The sequence below is a fragment of the Corvus kubaryi genome, unplaced genomic scaffold (genome assembly GCF_017639235.1).
Source record: "Corvus kubaryi isolate FWS band 111438036 unplaced genomic scaffold, C.kubaryi_AGA036_p1.0 37103, whole genome shotgun sequence".
In the NCBI taxonomy this organism is placed as follows: Eukaryota; Metazoa; Chordata; class Aves; order Passeriformes; family Corvidae; genus Corvus; species Corvus kubaryi.
Genome location: NW_024581029.1, coordinates 663,935 through 686,917, shown reverse-complemented (window position 1 = coordinate 686,917; position 22,983 = coordinate 663,935). Strand labels below are relative to the sequence as shown.

General features: G+C 45.2%; 3 protein-coding genes across 4 annotated transcripts; 2 read left to right on the top strand and 1 right to left on the bottom strand.

Moving 5' to 3' along the window:
* Nucleotides 1-7: 7 nt before the first annotated feature.
* ASB3 (ankyrin repeat and SOCS box containing 3) lies at nt 8-13,462 on the bottom strand. 2 transcript variants are annotated; one of them, XM_042021094.1, is made up of 10 exons: nt 13,385-13,462; nt 6,624-6,834; nt 6,160-6,321; nt 5,273-5,385; nt 4,777-4,912; nt 4,430-4,607; nt 2,924-3,121; nt 1,970-2,221; nt 1,079-1,212; nt 8-523 (listed from the first exon to the last, which is right to left on the bottom strand). In XM_042021094.1, the coding sequence occupies exons 2-10, from the start codon at nt 6,817-6,819 to the stop codon at nt 276-278; spliced, it is 1,617 nt and encodes a 538-aa protein (XP_041877028.1). In that variant the 5' UTR covers nt 6,820-6,834; nt 13,385-13,462; the 3' UTR covers nt 8-275. The 2 variants fall into 2 exon arrangements, with proteins under 2 accessions (XP_041877028.1, XP_041877027.1); XM_042021093.1 differs by lacking the exon at nt 13,385-13,462 and adding an exon at nt 10,331-10,413.
* On the top strand, nt 7,462-12,215 carry CHAC2 (ChaC glutathione specific gamma-glutamylcyclotransferase 2). The gene is made up of 3 exons (XM_042021096.1): nt 7,462-7,643; nt 9,460-9,495; nt 10,268-12,215. The coding sequence occupies exons 1-3, from the start codon at nt 7,509-7,511 to the stop codon at nt 10,649-10,651; spliced, it is 555 nt and encodes a 184-aa protein (XP_041877030.1). The 5' UTR covers nt 7,462-7,508; the 3' UTR covers nt 10,652-12,215.
* Nucleotides 13,409-21,674, top strand: ERLEC1 (endoplasmic reticulum lectin 1). Its single transcript, XM_042021092.1, has 14 exons — nt 13,409-13,714; nt 14,248-14,352; nt 14,444-14,524; nt 14,952-15,029; nt 15,145-15,208; nt 16,284-16,324; nt 18,021-18,244; nt 19,331-19,460; nt 19,788-19,949; nt 20,231-20,290; nt 20,385-20,509; nt 20,945-21,022; nt 21,208-21,283; nt 21,424-21,674. The coding sequence occupies exons 1-14, from the start codon at nt 13,409-13,411 to the stop codon at nt 21,493-21,495; spliced, it is 1,602 nt and encodes a 533-aa protein (XP_041877026.1). The 3' UTR covers nt 21,496-21,674.
* Nucleotides 21,675-22,983: the final 1,309 nt, after the last annotated feature.

Here is a 22,983-nt window from a genome sequence, read left to right as displayed (position 1 = left end):
TACTCTGTAAGGTGTGTTCACTGAACAAGCTCATTTTACTCCCCAAGAGCTAGAAAAGAAACAGAATATGTTTGCTTAGAAAGCTACAACAGATTTTAAACAAGTAAATCACAGAACTCCTAGGAAATTTCTAGATGTCGTATAAAACTACAGCGTGAAAAGAATGATTACAACAGATATTTACAGCAGTTCTCCACCCGTGTCTCCTGATTCCCATTACAAAACCTGCAGCTGCGGAGTCCAGGTACTGGCACCGCCGTCACCGAGCACTGGTGTTACTGGTGTCCCTCCTCCATATCCTCAGCCTCGGAGTGACTGGAAGGAGCTCCCTCCTCTCTCTGCTCCAGGGAGTCCTCTGCATCTGGGACAGTGTTGGCTCTCAGCACATCCAGGTAGAGCAGGTAGTCCTGGAGGCAGGCTGGCAGCGGCAATTCCCGGATCACACGCTCCGAGCGCAGGCGCTCGCTCCCCAGCAGGGACCGGATCTCCAGGCGGCACAGGTGAGACAGGGAAGGAAGGAAGGCTGGAAAATGAAACCCCAAGTCAAACACAGAGCAGCTCTTACAACACTAATATATTTACTAATCTCAATTGCCCCAAATAACCCCCGCACCTTTTTTTTTTTTTTAACTCCAAAAACATCCTCATTAGTTTCAAACATTCCAAAGGAAGTAGTATTAAATGACATTATCACTTGAACAACTTAAAAATGATTACAGACCCTTTTAAAGAATTTTCTTTGGAAGGAATAATTAACAAAGACACAAAGAATAATTAACAAAGTGCAGTTTTTCAGTCACATAACACGACCTGCTTTTCTGAAGGCTGAACTATGAAAAATTCCCGCACAACCAATTGAAGCTTTTTGCCTGGTCACATTTTGATTACATTTTTTATGGTTTGTATTTAATTACTGTCCAATGCCTACAAAACAGGACAGATGCTTCATTGGAAATACAAATCAAATTAAAAAAATAAAACATAACTAAGTCATATTGTCATCTTCCACTAAATCTCCCCACCTGCAGCCTGGAAGCTGGATACCTGGAGACATCATTTTCCTGTCTGTATTTCTTACCAAAATGGCTCTTGGAAGTCCAAGTGAACTTCTCCCTGTATTGGGAAAGGTGTTGCTCCACAACTGGAGGAAGTCTGCTCCAATTCATGAACTCCAGGATGAAATTAAGGACATCCTCGCTCATGGAGAAAATCCTGCGTAACAAAAACTCCCCTAAAATACCTTTTAAAAGTATTTGTGGATTACAGAATAAAAGACCAAAAAGCATCACATGTGATACACAAGGACAGTGAGATTTGTTCAGTCACTGAGCTGCAAACTTCAAGTGTGTTTACTACAGCCTGCAGAAAATACAAATATTTCATAACTCTAAATATTAAGTTTAATCATGTAGTGCCCAATTAAATAGAAAATATCACCAAGCTACAAGTTATTTGTATGTAGAAAAACTTCAATAAAAATAACAATTTTAAAAAATCTGACTGGAATTTTTGCCACATTGTGTTAAACAAAACAGTCTCAAACTGCATCCGTTTCCTCTCCTCCCAGCCTTGGCCCAGCATCACTTCCCATTTGTTTCCCATCCCTCCTGAGCTATTTCTCCCATTGGAATTTCTTCTTAGCATGGCTGTATTGAAGTATCACACACACAAAACTTGCAGCTAAATTTGGGGATTAATAAGAGATGTTCAATATAAATTTGGGAAGTGATGCTGTATTGCTACCCTAGAAAAAGGCAATTTCCAGTCTGGCATTCTTCCTAAATAAAACTGTTTTGCTGCCCCCAGACATGACGTGTGAATGATTTATTTCAGACTTTCCACAACCCCTCCCATTCCTGATGGTGGCAACTGATTGTCAAGGGCCATCCTGTGAAAGCCCTCCTTCAGTAGCAACTTTGCACATTAGCAGGAGACCTTTAAGTCAATAAAGGCAAGGCTCCCTGCTTACCAGAACCTGCACATGAAATTCACGGGGTTGAAGCCAGCCAGGAGCAGACAGGGCAGCCACTCCTTGTATTCCTTCTGCACCGTGCTGCTGTAGTGGATGAAGTCCGTTAATTCCTCCTCTGAGGGCAGGGAACAGCCCAGCCTCAGGAAGCGCCGGAACAGAGCAAACTTCTTATGGCACAGGCAGTGTGCCAAGTTAATCCCATGCAGGGTGATCCCGTATTTCAGGAGAACATCAATGAACTGATAGTACCTGTGAGCAGGAGAAGGAACAGTGCATCCCGTGAGTTCTCCCTCAGGAAGCACTTTTTACACCTGTCTCTAATAAAACACTTTAAAATGTTTGTATTAAAATCCTTTTGTCATTACCTGTTGCAACAAGGTAACAGGATAAGGACGGAGATGATGACTGGTAGTTAGTGTTGCTTTTTAGTGCTTAGATGGCACATTACCTCATAGAAGTGGTGACACGTTATCTGCCTCATTCAGTTCAGCAGCCACCTGCTCTGCATCCCTTCCTAATTTATTTATTATAAAGCAACACCAGGACAGAAAGAGAAAAATGGTGTCCAAGGATTTTTAAAGGCAGCTTCCTAGGAGCATGCCACGAACTAAATTCACTACTAACAAACCTCATTAAGGGAAATGGCAGCACCTACACCATAAATAAATTTCAACCCATGTACAAGGAATAATCTGTTAAAATCTGAGAGGATTCAAAAGCCTTTTTTGAAGATGTTTTCCTTAACGCAGCACATGAGCCACATTCCAGGACTCCACATTAACATTCCCAAGGAGGAATATTAATGAGGAGTGCTTGCAAAGGGGGAACACACTGGAATTCTGGAAAAATATTATATGATAGACAGCAATTGAGGGAGAAAGGCAGGAAATTGCATGTCTAAAGTAAGTTAGTTAAAGCGAATATAATTTCAAAATAGAAGAGGTTACTTACTGCTTTTGGAAGATCATACACATGGGGGACCTGCAGTCGAAATCCAGGCATTCCTGAGCATCTGGGCTGAAGCCCTGCTCAAGCAGCATTTCCAGGCACTCCCCGTACCCGCCGTAGAGCGCGGAATACACGGGGCTCACTTTGCCCTCGCCCTTGTCACAAATCCGGTCAGTGATTGGAATCAGCAACTCCAGTATCCTGCAGATATTTAAAACCACTGTTTTCTATCTTAGGCAAGGATTAATCTTAAACACATGGTCAGCTTTTCACAGGGTCATTGCAGCTTTGGAAGAAAATAGTCGTTTTTCACTCTTGAGTTTGCAGCTTTATAATTCATACACAGACCCCTGGCAAACGTTGTGCTTTGGGATGGATTTAGGATGGAAAAGAAGTATTTGAAACCAAACCAGGGGCAGCTACTTCCTACAATCCAACAATTCTTTTTACAGCAGCACAACACCACCACACATTAAATCCCAACTCCAAGGAAGTTTGGAAGCACACTGGAATTGAATGAAATGAATTCCTAGTTCTATGAAAGAGAAAAATCCTTCTGTTTACAGCTCACACCCCAGGCCACATCACATTAGTGACAAACACAAGTTCCTCTGCTGCTGGAAATAACTGGTGCTGCTTAAGGGTTGCCAGTGATGCATCATCATTTATATATTTAAATGCTGTCACACGTGAGAATCATGGAGTTCCTGAGAGATGCTTCTCCCCAGTGGTCTACTCCCAAAGCTTCCTTCCACTCTTGGCTCTCTGCTCTGGAACTGACTTGTACCTCTGAAACTGAGCAAAGCTACAAATGCATCTCTGGAAGGACTAAAGAAACTGTTTTGTGGCTTTGATTTTTCTGGCTGGTTCAGTTAATTCAATTTGCATAGAATTACTTCTGCTACTTAATGGTTAGGAATGTAATTGTAATTAGCAGCTGTTCAAGTCATGTATAATGTATAACATTGTTACTTATACTTTTAAAAGGAAAAGTAATATGGCCATGGAGTGAATTGATATCTGGTTCAGCACTGTGGAAAACCCTTTAAACTCTCTAGGATACGGATCAAACCCAGGTTAGATGCTGAATTAAAAATCACATAATCACAGAATGTTTGGGGTTGCAAGGGACTACAAAGGTGATCCAGTTCCACCCCCTGCCATGGGCAGGGACACCTTCCACTATCCCAGGTTGCTCCAAGCCCCATCCAACCTAGCCTGGAACACTTCCAGGGATGGGGCAGCCACAGTTTCTCTGGGCAACCTGTGCCAGGGCCTCCCCACCCTCACAGGGAAGCATTTTTCTCTACTATTCTATCTAAACCTACTCCCTGTCAGTGTGGAAGAAACTCCTAAGAGACATTTAAAATACGAAAATAATCAGGACTTCTAAACTACAGATCAGTTTGAACACTCAATTTTTCTCCCTTTTAAGGCTGAACTTCCTCCTTTGGGGATCAGATCTGTGTGACCAGGACCTTCTGTCTGAATGCCTTTGCAAGCACCTACTTTGCATGGCCCATCTCAGCTGCTGCATTAATGGGTAACTGCCAGTTATCCTCGTTGCAGTAGAGGTTTGGGTCTGCCCCTGCTGCCAGCAGCAGCTCCACGCAATCCAGGTGTCCCTCCTGCGCAGCAATCAGCAGGGGAGTGGCCCTGTCCTTGGCCTGGCAGTTGACATCTGCACCTGACACAAAACAAAACCAAAGTCACATCCATCAGTCATTAATTTTCACAGGATGGCTTCAAACTCAGCAAGTTTTCTGCAGCAAAAAGGAAATAAAACCTCTACTATTCAAACTTGCATTTAGTAAGAGTTGCTGGAAGCAGCAAGGGAAATGAAGGATCGTGGTTACCATGGGACAGAAGCAGCCGCAGACTCTCCAGCCGGCCATACTGAGCAGCCACAAACAGAGGGGTAATTCCAAAGTCATCCCGACAGTCCTTGCTGGCCCCTTTCTCCAGGAGCATTTGCATAATCTCCGTGGAACCCTGAAACAAATATTTATTCTTAACCAGCAGGAAAGCAAGATTACATGATCTGGTTTTTCCCCACACGTTCCAAATAGAAATAATAGAACCCACAATATATTCAATATTCTGAACATGCACTGAAAAATTAACGGTAAAAGAAATTAGACAAGTTCAGATTGATCACTTTTGCTCATTTACATGAAAAACTCATTTGTAGGTGTTAGAACCATTAAACCAATATATTTTTAAGTACAAGCATACCACTGCTAGGGTAAGTTAGGAAAAATTAGTGACAAAAATGAAATAATCATTAAATAAATAATTAGCCCTCAGAATACACCAGTTACATGGTAATTATATGATCTGCTCACAGGTTACCTGAAAGGAAGCTTGGTGCAAAGAATTCCATCCAGACCAAGAATGAGAACCTTCAACATTTGCTCCATGCTGGAGCAGAAACTTGACAACCTCTGCGTGTCTATTTTCAACAGCTTCCATGGAACATTAGTTAAAAAAAAAAAAAAAAAGAATTCTTATTGAAGAATTTTCAAAAGAAATAATTTAAGTATTTGGATTTAAGAGCTCAAAATGTCTCACTGCCAACATCCTGAAACAACAATAATAGTAATTTTTTTAAACTTGCCCATTATATAGTTACTTGTCTTTTATATTTAGATCCCCAAAACAGTGTTGGAGAATGGAAATGATACCAAAATTCCCCCAAACTTGGAAAAGACTTGGAAACAAAGGTAACACGGCACCCATGATGTCTGGGTACAGAGGTGAGTACATAAATAAAAATATTTAATCAGACGATTTAGAACCTCAGAATTCACTGTAACTGAAGTTTTACGCATTTAATTATGTCAAACACAAATCATAGAAAAAATGCTAAAATAATGGACCTTAATTGCCTAACTAGGAATGTCAAAAATAAGTCTTTTTACATAAGAATTAGGGAGGAATTAGAAAAACAAACAAGACTTGAAACAGCCTCATACAGCCTGTACCTTCTTAAGTTTTTCTGTGCTTGATGCAGAAAACAAATCTGCTTTTGTAATTTTATTTGAAAACACTGTCTTAAGAAGATACACCGGTAAATAAAAGGTCATTTCCACACCCACTCCACCTCTGAGTCTAAAGCCTGGCATTTAGGCTACAAAAAAATGGAGCATGGCAGGCAGCAAAGGAGTTGAACCTTGGAGAAACTTGAATTTAAACTGGTGGGTTTAAACTCTTTGGGATTTAAGGAAAGCTCATGTCACCTAGGAAGAGTGGGGTGGTGGCAGATTCAGTGGTGACATTGTTGAGGTCAACCCCAGCTTCCAGGAGAACCCGGAGACATTCCACAGAGCCGTGACGGGCTGAGAGGTGCAGAGCACACAGCCCTTCAAACGTCCTTGAGTGGATGTAGTCATCAGATGGAGCTGCAGAGGAGTATAATGACGGGGGGAAAAAAGGGATATTTAGCAGCGAATTACAAAACACAATCATTTTAAGAAAATAACAGAGTTATTTGAGATGTGTGGCCTATGTAACACCCATGAATGTGCTGTTATCACCTCAAGTATCACCCATTAACTGAACCGCGCCAACTTCTCTTTACCGCAGCTGTGAAACCACACACGAAATCCCCAAACAAGAACAGGATAAATCTATGTAAATTGTATCTTCTATGACAGGGTAATTTAGCAGCAAACCACACGATTTCCCATTAGATTTTCCTTACCTGTATCAATGAGCAGCTTCAGGCAATCACTGGAATTGTGTGCTGCCGCTTCGTGGATGGGCAACCACCTCCTGTTATCCGGGACATCAACGCTGTATCCCCGATTAATTAATTCCTTCAGTATTTCAACGTTTCCTTCTCTGGCTGCAAGGCCCACAGCCGAGCACCGGTCGGAATAAGCTTCCGTGAAATCCATCCCTGGTGTGGAACTCTGCAGGAGGAGGAAAGGAGAGGAGGCAAAAAAAAGAGAGAGATGCGTGTTGGTACAGTATATAAACGAGGGGGGTTTTGTTTGTTGTGCAGAGGATTTGGTTGGTAGGGAGATGGTGGTTTGGGGGGGTAGTTAGCTTGGGGGGTTGGGGCAGGTGGTTTGTGGATTTTGAGGGGAGATGGCTGTGGGGTTTGAGGCAAGGTGGTTGTTTTGGAGGTGGTTGTTTGGAAGGTGTTTGGGGAGGTGGCTGGGGGTTTAAGCGGAGGTTGTGGAGCTGGAGGAGAGATGGTGTTTTATGGGTTCGAGGGGTAGTTCTTTGTGGGGTCTGGGGGCAGAGGTGGCTGTTTGGGAGGTGGTAGAGGGGTTTGGGGCAAGGTGGTTGTTCGGGGCGATGCGGTTGTTTGTAGGACTGGGGGGCGAGGCGGTTGCTTGGGGAGGTTGTTTGTGGGTTTGGGAGGTGGTCGCTGCTGGGTTTTGGGGGGTGACGGTCGTTTGTGGGGTTGGGGAAGGCGGTCCGGGCCGATGAACATCTCCGCGGCAGCCGCCACAGCGCCGAGCCCGCGAGGCTCCGCAGCCGCCCCAGCCCAACCGGGGCCGCCCCGCTGCCGCCGCCGCCTTCACCCGGGGCCGCCCCGCGGCTCTGCGCAGGCCCCGCCGGGCCGGGCCGGGCCGCCATGTGGGTGTTCGGCTACGGCTCCCTCATCTGGAAGGTGGATTTTCCCTACCAGGAGAAGCTGGTGGGGCGAGTCCGGGGCTACAGCCGGCGCTTCTGGCAGGGCAGCACCGACCACCGCGGGGTGCCGGGCAAGGTGAGCCGGGGGCGGGGGGAGCGCGGCCGCCGCGTCGGGCCCGGGCCCTGCCCCGCGGCCAGAGCTGCCCGCAAGGGCTGCCAAAAACCCCACAAACAACACAATTCCCTTTAAAGATGGCTCAGAAATGCCCAGATTGGTCATTTAGGGCGTTAACCCTCGGTGAGGGGCGGCTGTCAGGCTGTGCACAGGGAATCAGAAAAGCCAGAACTATTGATCTAAGTAACCCCCCACTGTATTTTAACTTATTTTACTCTCATATGAAGATTCGCGGATTAGGAAATACTTACAGTTCTAAAATTCTTCACAGTTTGGAAAAGGAGAAAAGAAAAAACCCAGCAAGAAAAAGAAACTAAAAGTCCAAAGTGAGCATTCCCAATGCCATGTATTTTTAAGTCACAGGGGTGAGGATAAGGTATAACCTGCACCCAGGTAACTCCACTGTAAACCTGGAATACGGCTTTAAAAGAGAAAAGGCATCAGGATTATTTTAAATAGCACAGCTTGCTGCGTGGAAGGTTTCATCCAGATGTAAATGACACTCGTTAGAACCTCAAACACCGTAAAATAACTTGCACAGAGCTCAAAGATAACACAGCTTGAGCCACCCCTGACACACGTTAAAGAACAGCAACGAGGAAAAACAGTTCTTACAAATATACGGTAAATTACATGTTAGCGGTATGTAAAAAATATTTTCAGAGGATTATCCCCAGTAGTGCAAACAGTAATTAATTTCGCTGATCAATAAGTATTTAGTAATTTGTTTCTTAATGTTTGTTTTGGGTAGTTCCAGGCAAGACAAGGACTCTGCAAAGCAATTAACTAAATATGCTGCCTTTCCTTAGGCAAACAGATCCTTGCTCCATCACACAACCCACCTGAACATGAAGTTGTCCTCAGCACTGCCCTTCATATCAAATCAAATTAGATTTAAATGAAATTTAATGTATTTAGGTTACAGTTACAGACACTTCTGGCAAAGACAAGAAAGTTGTTTTCCACCACAGAATGTCTCTTTAATCCATAATTCACAAAAGTCTTTGTGACCCATTGTGAGTGCACAAGTCAATGGCTATGGAAAAAACCTTACAAAAGGAACACTTAAGTTATCTGTGATGAATCATGGGAACAGACTCGTTTCGCCTCAGGAAACAGGAATCATTTAGTGTTCTTGTAGCTTTGTTGCCTTGTTTTATCAGTCAGATCAGGAATAAATGGCGCATGCTGGGTGAGAACTAATTTGATGCCAAGAGCAGCAGTTTAAAACTGCAGATGTAGTTCAACATCGGGTTTTATGTTTTAAAGTTTTATGCAACAAATTTCAACTTTTATTTCCAGTATTTACAAACTGGCTTCTTACTTTTTCCTACAAGAATTAACTTACTGGGAAAAACAAGCCATTTACAAAGTATCCTCCCTCTGTCCAGTGAGGCTCCAAGGGCTGCTTGAGGGTAGTTAATTAAATTAATTGTCACTGTTTTAAACAAGAATAGAATTGAGTCTGGACAGCACGTGTAAAGCAAGGACATTCAAACCCTGCCCATTTCTGACTGCCTTTAGTTTAACTTTTGTGTCACAGGCACTGTCCACACAGAATTTAACACGTTGTCCGTCAAAGCTTCTCTAGACTGTCAAAAGCTACTGTCAGAAAATGTTTATACTGGATCTGGACCTTACTGGAATTGTGCTGGATTAATGGTCTGAGCCTTTCATTCCTGTTCCTTGCTTTTTTTTCTCATTTTGGTTTGCTTTTTGCTCATGATTTAGGGCAAAAGCCTCTGACTGAATGACAATTTCTTCTTTTAAATTTTAGCCTGGAAGAGTTGTGACCCTTGTTGAAGATGCTGAGGTACAGTACTGCTGTACAGAATGTCCTGTTGCACTTCCACTCTCTTATTCATTTTTGCTTCTCTACAAGCAACTAACTGTTATCTTTAGGGAAAAATTCTCTCAGTGTTTCCCAGAGTTACACCAAGGGCTCTTGATTGTTTCAAATAAACTGGAAGTAGTTTGGCTCTGTTATGACCACAGGGATATTTGAATGTATATTCTGGAATAGTCACTTTGGCTATCCAGTTGTGAGGTGCAGAATTTGATATAAACATATATCAAATATACATGATTTGATATAAACATCGAATGATAAATGTAACTGCTCTAATTTCAGCCTCACAAGGTGTTAACATGATTGTGAAGGTATCTCAGCACACCACACCAGTTCAGGTGTGTAACAGGTGTAGGTGACACTCAGGTCCTTGCCAAACCATCACTAAACAGAAGGGACCTGATCAAAATTCCTTCAAATTGGGCATTCATTAAATTGGTAATTTTCAGACATAAATTTTATGAGGTCAGGGAGAAACTCTGTGTCCATTTTCCCAGCTCCTTAAGTGGTCTGCACTGAGGCTATTTACTACTCCCAACTATTAACAAAACAAGAAATTGCTCTGTCAGAAAAACCTCAGCATTAGCAGGAAAGAGGATGATCAATTTGCCCTTGTATTTTGGGACTGTTACAAACAGTGCCAAAGCAGCAGAAGGGTACAAAATTAGCTTTCTGCAAGTTTTGCCTGAATACAATGATGTTCTGAGTATTCTCTTAACCAGTTCTCCTCGGCCAGGGGTGCGTGTGGGGCGTTGCCTACAGATTACCAGCTGGGAAGGAAGGAGAAGTGAAGGCCTACCTGGATTTCCGGGAGAAGGGCGGCTACAGGACTACCACGGTCATCTTCTACCCAAAGGACGCGTCGGTGCCGCCCTTCGACGTGCTGCTGTACATCGGCACCCGCGACAACCCCAACTACCTGGGCCCCGCGCCACTCGAGGACATCGCGCGCCAGATCCTGGGCGCCGCCGGGCCTAGCGGCAGGAACACGGAATACCTGTTTGAGCTCGCCAACTCCATCAGGAGCCTCGTGCCAGAGGATGTGGATGAGCACCTCTTCTCCCTAGAGACACTGGTCAAGGAGCTCTTGAACAAGCGCCAAAGTCTCAACTGTCTATAAAGTAACCTCGTGCTTTTAGCGACCTGGTTCTGTCTTCAGAGGACGGGTTTTGTTGGCCACGGGTGTGTGACAGGGAGGAACGTTCCTCTGTACTGGGCTATCCTCATTAATACTGCATATCTTAATTAATGCTGCATTCAGAATAGGAGTTGGTCACTTAAAACAAAACTACCAAAATCACTCTTTAAGAGTCCAGAGAGAGGGGAGTGAGGAAAGTGGTTTAGGTTTGAATTTGGTGTTTTAGCTTTTCACCCAAAGACTACACCTCAAGACAACCACTTAAACTTCTCTTCATGTTTTATTATTATTTCAGGTTTAAAATAAATATTTAGAATGTTTTTGAGGTCAAAATCAGCATGCAGAGACAAGTCCCATAGATTTAAGTGATAAGTTTCTTGTCATTCCAGACCACAATGCAAGAATTTTAAGTGGTTGTCCTAAATTGCGTAGTAGAACATTTAAATCAACATTTAGCTTCTCTGAAATGACGTTATGCCACTGAATTACTCATTTCACCCTTTATATAAATGCAGAGGATAAACCATTTTATTGTCAAAGAAATAATTCCTTCCCTTGGCTGTTGATGTCAAGCCCTGGAAACCAAAGCTCTGGGCACTCTGACTCAAACAAGCCATAACCTATCAGTGACTCGTTTTAATTTTTAATCCTAATCTAAAGAATAACCCCAAAATATCAAAATTAACTAAGAGCATGACTTGAAGTCACAACACAGCAAGAATAGAAACTCTCATCTCTGTTACTTCAGATGCTGTTGTGGCCCCATCTCCTCAAAAATCCCAGCTCCAAGGACAGACTTTAAGCCTGTTTCAGGGATTCACCAACAGAACGTAATTAAGGAAGGAACCCTCTTTCCAGTAACCTTAGGGGTGTGTATGGACATCCCGAGAGGGTTGGGAAGCCCCCAGTGTAGGCCAGTAGGCTTCCTGATGCAATCCATCAGCACAAAGAGTATCCATCCTCACAGGGATTTGTCTCGCTTCTCAAAACTTTTATTTTTATTAACTTTTTAAAAAGTATATTTTTATATCTTGGTATGAAAGGTCCTGTTTCAAACACCACATACTGTCCTGTTTTCCCATGCAGGGAATGTTTAAGTGTTTAGTAGCAGCCTCGAAGCCTGGATGCTGCATCAGTAATTGCAAAAACATGTGTTTTTCCCCTAAAAAGGTCGACCCTTTCTCTTCTTTACATTTTCCTGGTTTATATTTGTAAAGGTAAAAATGTGCAATGGCACTCTCTGCTTTCTTGAAAATCCTTTTTAAAAATTCTTTCCTCAAAGACTTTTATCCTTGTTCCTTAAAACCGGGCAGGGGATGCTTGTGCTCAGTAATGATCCAGAACCGTCAGGGCCGATTCCCTCTTTAAAACGCTAATTATTTAAATGCTGTGATTCTGTGTAGCTCCACATTCTCTCTCTTTAATTGTCTCCAAGGCTTTGTTGGTTCATTTGCTTCCCAAATCCATAAACATTGCAATAATATATGGTCCAGTCTGTGTGTGTGTGTGTGTATGACTTCAGTGCAATAAAAAGGCATTACAATGACTAATGGGGTTGGAAATCTCCAGAAATATTATGTTTAAAGTGTGTCCATGTGAGGATGGACATCAAGGTGTGTCTTCATTGCACCTCATTATAAAACTGCTGTTGGGGCTGACAATGACAACACACAGGGGCTACTATAAACTGTGGCACATCAGGAGTTAATTAAAGCATGGGAAATATAATAATACATGTATTTGTTCTTGCTGTGTGGGGTTGAAGCCACTGCTCTGCCCCAGCTTTGGTCACCACCAAACACCTCACAGATCTGTTACCTCAAAAATTATAGGCCATTTAGGCTTCATTTTTTTTTCTGACTGGCTATACTCGATCTATATTTGTGAGAATACGGATTCTTAGATCTGTAGGCTTCACTGCACAGCCACACACACAAAGGCGCTGCTAAATCTGTTCCCAAACAGTGTTTGGGGAAACAACAGCCACATCCATGACTGTTAACAGAAGATAATGCAGAGAGGAGGGAAATCCAAACTTAAGGGTTGGACTCCGTGATCTCCAAGGTATTTTCCAAGCAGAATTATTCCATGGCTCTGTAATGAGTGGATTCTCCATAGCACGGCCAATTAATTTCCTGTCTTTCCTTCTTCAACCGTTTCTCTGCTCCGTTTCCCATGGATCAGATGGGACTGGCCTAACCTGCTCTGATGTGAAGGCTGCCGGACCCCTTGGGTTCCCAGGTGTATAGATACATATATGTATATATATACACACACATATACAAGTGTATAGAGAAGCACACACAGAGGAGCCCTTAAAGTGCTTTTACGCTATAACCTCATACCTGCTGGTTATTTTTAACCCTTAGTGCAGCCACTAATGACCAAAGTTAATTACTCGCATCCCATTCCCCCCCACTCATTCCTTCGTTACCCCCCTCCTCTCACTCGCCTCCCTCATCCACCCCTCGCTCCCTCATTCCCACTCCTCACTCCCACTTCTCTCTCACACTCATTCTCTCAAACTCTTCATTCAAATTCCTCACTCCCTCACACTTCTCCGTCGCTCACTCACTTCCTCACACTCCTCACTCCCACTCTTCACTCACTCCCATTCCTCCCTCCCTTCCCGTACTCACACTCCTTACACCTCCCTCCCTCCCTCAGTCCCTCACGCTGCTCTCCCGCCCGCTCCGTGCCCGCCCGGCCCCTCACCTGTGGCGGCAGGCGCTGCCCCGGATGCCGCTGGCGGCGGCGGGCGCTGCCCCGGTTGTTGATCGCGGCTGCCGGAAGCCGACGTGGCGGCGGTGCGGTGCGGCCTCGGCGGAGCCGCCGGCCGGCATGAGGGGCTGCGGGCTGCGGCCGCCGAGCCCGGCCCCGGCCCCCCGGAGGGGCTGCGGGCTGCGGCCGCCCTGCCCGGCCCCGGCGCTGTTCTGCGGGCTCCTGGCGGCCGTGGCGGCGGTGGCCGAGGGCGGCCGAGCACTCCCGCAGCTCAGCGACGACATCCCGTTCAGGGTGAACTGGCCCGGCACCGAGCTCAGTCTGGTCGGTACCGGGCCGGGCCGGGGCCCGCGCGGCCGCTCCGCCCGGAGAGCGGTCTGAGCCTCCCCGCCACACAGGGGGGCTCGGGTGGGGCTGCTCCGCCGCCGGAGGGAGCCCGGCAGCTGGGAGAGAATCCCGCGGGATTCTGTGCTGAAAGCGGCTTGGGGAGGGCTGGGGGCGAAGGGGGATGGCTGGGGCTGGGGGCTGTAATAAAGGTCTGAAATGGGCGAGCAGGAGTGAGGGGATCATGGAGGGACGCGGGGACCTGGAGGGGATCCATGATATGGTGGGGATCAGGGATTTGGAGGGGATCGGGGATCTGGAGGGGATCGGGAATGTGGCTGGAGGGAGAAGGTCCAAAGCCAAGGCGACAGCAAGCAACTCCCAGTCAGCTTAACCACCAAACCCCAGTCTTGTGGTACCATTAAATCACAGGAAATACTCTGGCGCACCACTCAGAATTCAAGGGTATTTCTAATAAGTAGCATTAAAAACCCCCCCTGCCTGTCTGATCCGTGGGTTGGTTGTTTCCTCAGCCAACGACGGGTGTCCTGTACAAGGAGGACAATTATATCATCATGACCACTGTGGATAAAGAGAAGTACAAGTGTCTCCTGCCATTGATAGCCAGTGGCAACGAGGTGAGTTCAGGCGAGTTGTTTTGTAAATAAAAACTGTAGATGAGTCTTTACACTGTAAGTTTTAATGTCATGAAATATGCTTCTGTTGCAGGAAGAAGAAAAGGACTATAAAGGTCCTACTCCAGGGGAACTGCTGGAGCCTCTCTTTAAGCAAAGCAGCTGTTCCTATAGAGTATGTTACCTCTGTCTTGTTCATTAAATGCCAGTTAAAAGGTTACAGTCCAGTTCATGTCAAGGTTTAGGGTAGTAAATGAGATACTAATAAGAAACAAGGTCTTTACAACTTTATGCCTTAACATTGCTGACAAAATTCTGTGTGATTGAAGATGTCAGGATTCAGATAAATGGGTTGCTGTGGTAGCAGTTAAAAATGTGGATTTTTATTATTTTTTTTAATTTATTTTTTTCCCTTTGTTTTATCTGTGTAAAAGTCAGGGAAGTTTTCTCTGCTGTGTTTGTTTGGGCAAAACTGAGACCACTGGCTGTGCTCTTGTTTTTGAGGGTGCTCCAGCAGTTTGCTGCAAAATTCAACATTTGGGTGGTTTTGTGGTGTGTAAATACATATAAAGATAATTTTTAAAATGTATTTTATTTCAAAGATTGAATCTTACTGGACTTATGAGGTCTGCCATGGAAAACACATCCGTCAGTACCACGAGGAGAAGGAAACAGGGCAGGTAGGCTGCTCACAACCCCTTTCTCCACTGGCATGTTCCTGCTGAACTCCTCCAGCAGACTTGAATGCCCTGGAAAAGCTTGGAAGGTGGTAACTGATGTTTGTTTTGATTGTAGAAAATAAACATCCAGGAATACTACCTGGGGAATATGATAATGAAGAACCCATTGTCAGAACCAGGTGTGTTTTAGATGATTTCATTCTGCTGATGTTAATGATATTTTTGGGTTTTAATTATTCCAGTCTGACCAGTTTGAGAGCTTTTTTTAGGGAGGGAACCTGGTGCAGATCTTTAGAAACACTCAAGTGCCTAGAGTGGGACTTTGGTGGAAATCAGGTTGCTGAGTCCCAAACTCAAAGAACAGTTTAGAATAATTGATTTCTGGAGCACGTTTTGGCTGTAAATTAGTTTGAAGAGGTCTTTCAAATCCACAGACTAAGTGTTCATTCAGAGTTGATGGAAAGAACAGAAACAGAACGGCAAAACATCACCTAGGCTGGGGTGTTTGTTTCATTCCAGGCTAGTGTGTAGAAAATGGGCACCAGTGTTTTCTTGGAAGCAATTAACTGGAATCCTGCAGTCTTTTGGGCGGAATTTAGTGCTTTTCATCCCATTCCTGGATCCCCAGCTGCAGCCCTCAGTTAGGGATCTGAGTCCTGGGAAGAAACAGGACTTCAGAACCTGCCGTGTTTGGCCTGTCTGGGTGAGTGGGTGCAGCGGCTGCGCAGGGGTGCCTCGTTGTGCTGCTGTACAGAGCACAGAATGTTTGATTCGACTCACCAGTTTTGTGGGGCTGGATGCTGACGTGTGATGGTTCTTCAGGTCGCCATAGCTCAGTCTGTCAGGCTGTTGCCCTTCCTGCTTAGCTGCCAGACTATGTGTCCTGTGTCCTTTCCCTGCTTCCTGTCCAGCAGCTCATGCTCCTTCCAAAGCACCTGCCTGTCTCCTGTCCAATTCCCACCCTTCCCAAACAGCTACAGTGACGTGTTCTCCAGCCCTGCCTTGGTGTCAGGGCTGGATTTGGCCCGTCCTACCAACTCCAGGTGGTTTTGTGATGAACTGATGTGTATTTTGCTCTGTTTGCTCTGGGCCTCAGACCAGTGGTTATTTTCTTTCTTTCCTCTTTCGCACCTGCAAGTGGCTCTTGGCAGTATATAAAGCACCAGCAAATACACAAACCAGAAAAGCTTCCCTGTATAAAATTTCATTCTATTTCAAGTGCACAAACTTACCTCATTCTTAATTATTCCCTAGATCAAGAAGAGAAGGAAAATTCCAAAGACGGTGCAAAAGAGGCAAGTGAAAAACATCTATTTTAACTTCTGCCATCAGTAGTGGAGGCAATTTATGTATGATCATAGAATCCCAGAATGGTCTGTGTTGGAAGGGACCTCAAAGATACCCAGTGCCACCTCCTGCCATGGGCAGGGGCACCTTCCACTATCCCAGGTTGCTCCAACCCTCATCCAGCCTGGCCTTGGACACTTCCAGGGATCCAGGGGCAGCCACAGCTTCTCTGGGCAACCTGTGCTAGGGCCTCCCCACCCTCACAGGGAAGAATTTCTTCCTAATATCCAATCTAATCGTAAGATGATGTAATTAGTCTCCTCCCAAAATGAGTATCAAGAAATGAAACTATTCCTGAACTGCACTTCTCTTGCTCTTAATTATCAGTCCCAGCTCAGAAAATCTGTTTAGTCTTGCTACTCAAATGACTTACTTACACTTAACAAAGCCCTACAGCACAAAATCCCTAAGAGATGGAGCTGACTTGCTGACCCATCCCATAAAACTCTGTGCTTCCCTTTCCCCTTAGAGGACTTCCCCACTTGTTTAGGCCCCAAAACTCAATTCTGAGTTGCTGACTCTATAGCAAAACAATGGGAATACCTGAAGCACGCTGGAGTTCGGAATTAGTGAGAGCAGGTTTGACCTTACTGCCAGTTCCCCTTCATTTTCATGCTGAAATGAAGTTTTTGTGTCTGTGCTCCTGGAACAGCCCAGGGTGGTGGTTGTCCAGTGATCTCAGCAATACCCAGGCCTGAGGAGCATTTTGGAGGTTGTGTGGGGGCAGAATGTGACAGATGTGCCTCTTGGAAAGCCAGGAAAACAAAGTGTTTTCCAGTGCAGCTTTTTTTCCTTCAGCTTCAGAGGAAATTAGGTCTTTTATTGCCTTTTTCTTGGACAGTATTTATGATGCACTTGCCATGTCAGGATTTCCTGGAATCTCTTATCAGGAAGGGGCATGTTGGCTCTTTAATCTCATGAATGTCTTCACTCATGGTGGAGCAGTTTCTGGGAGGAGTCAGTGGCCTGGGACAGGGTGACGCGGCTTGAAAGCCAAAGCAGGTGAGGGACAGAAAGGTCCCAGATCCCTGGAGTGTCCTGACCCCAGAAGGCACCTCTTGTCTTTTAGCATAGAGCCCTGTCTGTTCAGCTCTGAAAACCGTCAGTAGCTCAAGCAACACGGGTAAAAAAGGGTCAGCTTGTGGGTTTGGGCACTTTGGGAACCCTGGAACTCCAGCTGCTTCCAAGATAAGAGACTTTACCACTTCAGGGAATTAATCTCTTAAAGAGAGAGTTGGATGAAACACAAAGGAACAAACCTGAAGAGAGCTGACTTAAAAGTGTGAAAAAGTGGGATTTACTTTGTGTACACCCTTAACTTTGTTAGCCACAGCCATGGGTGGTGTGGGATCCTCTGAATAAGGAACAGCCTGGAGCTGGGAATGATGAGAGGTGTAGTGCAGGTGCCAGGATGACTTTGCAAGGATGGTTTTGGATTCTTTAGGGTCTGGTGTTGCAGGTGATGAGCCTGGCAGACCCAGTCTGGGTGAACACCAGGACAGGTCTGGATGTTGCAGAAACAGCTACTCAGGGTCTGATTTTAACCCAGTCATACTGGCTCTGCACTCAGGAATAACATTTTTTGTTTCAGAAGAGTCTCGGGAGCTTTGCTGTGGTTATGATCTGTTGCTTTCCCTCACCCAGATCCCCACAAAAAACATCGAAGGGCAGATGACGCCCTACTACCCCGTGGAGCTGGGCAATGGCACACCCTGCAGCCTGAGGCAGAACCTGCCCAGGTCCAGCACAGTGATGTACATCTGCCACCCCGAGGCCAAGCACGAGATCCTCTCCGTAGCAGAAGTCACCACCTGTGAATACGAGGTGGTGATCCTGACCCCGCTGCTGTGCAACCACCCCAAGTACAGGTACAGTGCCCAGAACACTTCTGTCTCCTCTTACGTTGTCATTTCTTGAGGGATCATCTTCATGGTATTTGAAGACTGCAGATACCATGTGTGTACACTTTAAAAGTCTACAAAACCAAAAGTACCTTCTCCAGCCATAACCTTAACCTCGATTTTAGCTCCTCCCAACATGAGGAGCTCTCCAGAAGCCATTTCCAAATGGAGAATTCACAATTTCAGTATTATTTTCTAAAAATCAAGTGTAGGGTTCTTGTTTCCTCCCCTTCCCTGAACTGTGCCGTGTATCTGAGGGATCCCCTGAGTCTTTGGGCCTTCCAAGGGGTGTAAAGAGAACTGCAAAGGGAATGTGCCATACAGACAAGGGGAGATAATGGATAGGAGTCATGGATTTACACAGATGTTGGAACAAGGGAGTATTTTATCACTGATCTGAAACAGGCCACAGAGTCTGAAGGCAAAATCCTGCATTTTGGAAACACTTGGCAGTTGGAGTTACTAAGTGCTGCTATTGTAAATGTTTGGTCTCCACTGTAAATTTTCTCATGTGGATGAGTTTGGTCATACTCTGTTATCTGCTGCACTTGGCACTGTTGTCTGTTTACTGTGTGAGTCTTCTAAGCCTCTGTAGCAGTAGAGAGAAAAACACAGAAAGTGCACAGGCAACTTGTTCTGTTGCTTGATAAAGATACAATCCAGAGCTGCTGCCTCCTTCCCAAGGGCAGGCATGGAAGGGTCCCTGGCCACCAGCAGGAAACTCTTAAAATAAACGCACAGGATCATCATTCCCCCTCTTACGTCACCTTGGTAAATAAGGAAATGTGGAGGTGGCAGCCTGGCAATGCTGCCCAGTGTCACCACAGGGATCACAACCCAAATTTCAAGTCTAATGCCCTTTCTTCCTGTCATGTGTTCCCAAAGCACCCCCAAGCAGTGCCTCAGCCTCCAGGGCTTTCCCTCTACACCTGGCGTCTCATCCAGGGATGCACCTGCACCACCTGAGCAGCAGCAGATCCAGACACTCAGAGCACTGAACTGATTTCTGTGCTTGAAGATGTAACAGTGACTTGTTCTTACCTTGCTGGGCAGGTTCAGGGCTTCCCCTGTGAATGACATCTTCTGCCAGTCCCTGCCAGGATCCCCACTTAAACCCCACAACCTGGAACAGCTGGAGAAACAGCAGGAAATGCTGAAGATGCCTTTTAGGAGGGTTAAGGAGGTAGGATTTGTTTCATTTTAAATAGAAAAATCTTTGTTTTCCCTGTTCAACACATTTTATAAGATGGTGGCAGTCTTTCATTAAACTTGTTGAAACTTTGGAAGGAAAACAGAGCAAGTGTGGGCTACTAATTTAAAATTTTGTAGCCTCTGTAGCCTACAGTTCACAAATGTGTGAAGGTTTTGACTGGAATTTTCTTTCAGCTAAAATTGACCAAAACAGATTCAGTGTCAAAATTGAATCTGTGCCAAAATTGATTCAGTGTTCAGTAAGTTCATGTAACTTGTAAGACTTTGCAGGGGACTTAATTGTATCCTTTAATTGCAGGAAGAAATGCCTTCAACAAAAGAAGAGAAATTCTCTTCCATCCACAAGCCTGTGGCTGTTGGGAGCCACCAGCTGTTAACAGTGGGGACAACCCACATCTCCAAGCTGACTGACGAGCAGCTCATCAAGGAATTCCTCAGTGGTTCCTACTGCTTCCATGGGGTGAGCAGCAAAGCCATGTGGAATAAAGCTATGTGGAATACATCCTAATTGATGCATTTGTTTAATTTTTATATTGAACTTTTCTGTTGAAATTCAATTTATTTGAGAAGACAGTGAAATGAAAGCAGGTAACGGAATTAGCTGTGATGGATTTTCATAAACTAATAGATACCGAGTTTTACACCTGGAACAGCTGGTTTAGGGTCTGGGGGGAAAAGGATGGGTTTGTTTTAGGGGTTGTGTTTGGTTCTTTTTAACACTGAGGTTGTTCTTCTCCCCAGGGCGTTGGCTGGTGGAAATATGAATTCTGCTATGGCAAATACGTTCACCAGTACCACGAGGTGTGTTCAAAGAGTTCTGTTAGTTCCTTGAAGTTCCTGTTAAGAAAATACAATCCTCTGGACAGGGTGTAGTGATCAGCTTTTCCTGTTCTAGGATAAAGAAAGTGGCAAGACCTCTGTGGTGGTGGGTACGTGGAGCAAGGAGGAGCACATCGAGTGGTCGAGGAAGAATGCAGCCAGGACCTTCTACCTGCGAGAGGACGGCACCCAGACAGTCAGGTACCAACCAGGCTCTGCCCTGCTCTCACACTTGGGACACAGGGCCCAGTCCTGTGAAATTCGGGTTGTTAACAGATGAAATAAACTGCCAAGAGGAGTATGTTCAGATTCACCCCCCAGTCAACATCACAAATGAGGAATTCAGCACTTTGGATATGACACAGAGAAAAATCTTCCAACACTGAGCAACACTTTCCTTCTGCAGTAACTGCAATACAGCCTATTGCTGTTCGTAACAGTGTAATAGTTATATAGTATAATATATAGTATAATAGTGTAATAATATCTAGTGTAGTATAATAGTGTATCTGTTACTATTGGTTTGTATATTAAACACTCAACCAATGATGAGGTGCTGGATCGCACCACTGAGCTGCCTGCTTAAAAATTGTGTTTAATACTTCCACACTCTTCCATTCTGATCTTTTGTGGCAGGATGGTGTCTCATTTCTATGGAAATGGAGATGTTTGTGACTTGACAGACAAGCCAAGGCAGGTGACTGTGAAGTTGAAGTAAGTGAACTTTTACAAAGTGATGTTTTGTGTCTGTTTCCTGGGTCAGAGGGGAAAGCTGCTGCTGTTGTCACAAAGCTCAGAAGGCAGTATCTGTTAATAAAATGCTGCAGACAGCAGTGAAATACATGTGTTACTTTGTGCTTATTGCCTACCAACCCCCCCAATTTCTCCTCTATTTTCAGATGTAAAGAATCTGACTCCCCTCATGCTGTGACCATTTACATGTTGGAGCCTCATTCTTGCCAGTACATCCTTGGGGTACGTACGGACACAGCCTGAGGTCAGGGCTGGGAGTAGAGCACATCTCCAGTTCTATGTTTAAGGTGGCCCCTTTCTCCCAGTGACTCTTCCCAAGATTCCTGCAGTGCTGAGTTCATGGTTTGGTCTCTCTGTTCCAGGTGGAGTCTCCAGTGATCTGTAAAATCCTGGATACAGCAGATGAATACGGGCTCCTCTCAGTGCCCAGCTGAGGACAGCAAAGCCCCCAAGGACAGATCCTGGCATTCCCATGGGAACAGTGTCTGTGAGCTGACAAAGGCCTCACCAGCACAGCTCTCCAAGCTGAGGGACTTGTGAACCACTTTGTGTATAACTATGTGTATATAAGAGCTTATTGATAAACTTTTAATGATTAAAACCTTGTCTTGCACTTCCTGCCTGGCTCGTGTGTGACACATTCCCCCCTCGTCAGTGGCATCATTAAGGTGTAAACTCAACTCAGAAAAGGCACAGAAAAACCTGAAGCTTCAAGGGAGGAGTTCAGCTGCAAACAGAAGGAAAAGGTGAAGCCAACGCTTCGTGCAGGAGCCACAACACCACTCATGATTCTCCTACTGTTCCTGCTTTCTCCAAACACCAATGTTACCTCACTCTGACTGCTGGGAATTGTATTCTCCTGTCACTGCACCTCACCCCTCTTCAGCTGCTATTTCTGGGCTGCTTCCCAGGACATTCCATTTATTTATTTAACACCATAGGGTTCATTTTCATATAATTATTTTGCTGAACATTCTTCCTGCCACCAGGTCCAGTTCCCTGTAGTGTGTGTACCTCACAAAGAACATTTGGGAAGTTTTAATCTGCTGGCACTAGACATTCCTAGAAGTGGGAAGGCTCAGATAAGTTGAAATACTGCTGACAGGAGCTGAAGTGGACTTATGTTATATTTTTGAAAAAGTTTGTAATGGCCAACACCCAGCAGAGCCTTGGACATTTGGGGCTGTAGCAACAGTGTCCGGTCTGTGCCTGTCGGTCACTTCCATGTGCCCACCACACTTCCTCTTTTCTGCAGCCTTTATGCAAGGCCCAGGAATTTCTAATGGCTGTGGGGCAGGACCTGCCACCCACATGGCAGATGAGTGGACAGATAATGCCCAAAATACTCCCCTGAGCGGCTAGACTGTTGCAACAGAACCTGTTTAGTGTCTCACCAAGCAGAAAACCTAAACAGCAGCAGCAGCATGATTTGGCAGTTAAATTGGCAGTCATTTTTCTTGCTCATATCCTGATTTCTGAGGCTCAGCAAGGTGACAGAGGGAGCTGGAAAAGGGGAAGAAAGAGTCTTTTACATAGATTGTTTCCCCCAGAAAAGTCTTGTACCCAGATTCCCCTGTTCCCAGCCTTCCTGTGAAGCATTAGCTAAACAAGCACAAAGTTTTAATCCAGGAACCTTTAGAAAGAGAAGACATTAAAACCAAAGTTCTCCAGACTTCAGATCCTTAACTTTCTTCCTTTACTCCCCTCAACAGTCACAGCTGGACCAATTTCATGAGGCATCCTGTCCTGTCTGCCAGAGGCATCAGCAGCCAACACAGAGTAGGAAAAGATGAAAGCATTTCACCTGCTGCCTGTGCAAGGGGCTGGCTGGATCCTCTTGTTACGGCTCCAGACCTGCACGATCCCTTGGAATGGTTTTATTTTGGCTCAAGGCTGCCCTGAGGAAAGGCTGGAGCCACCCA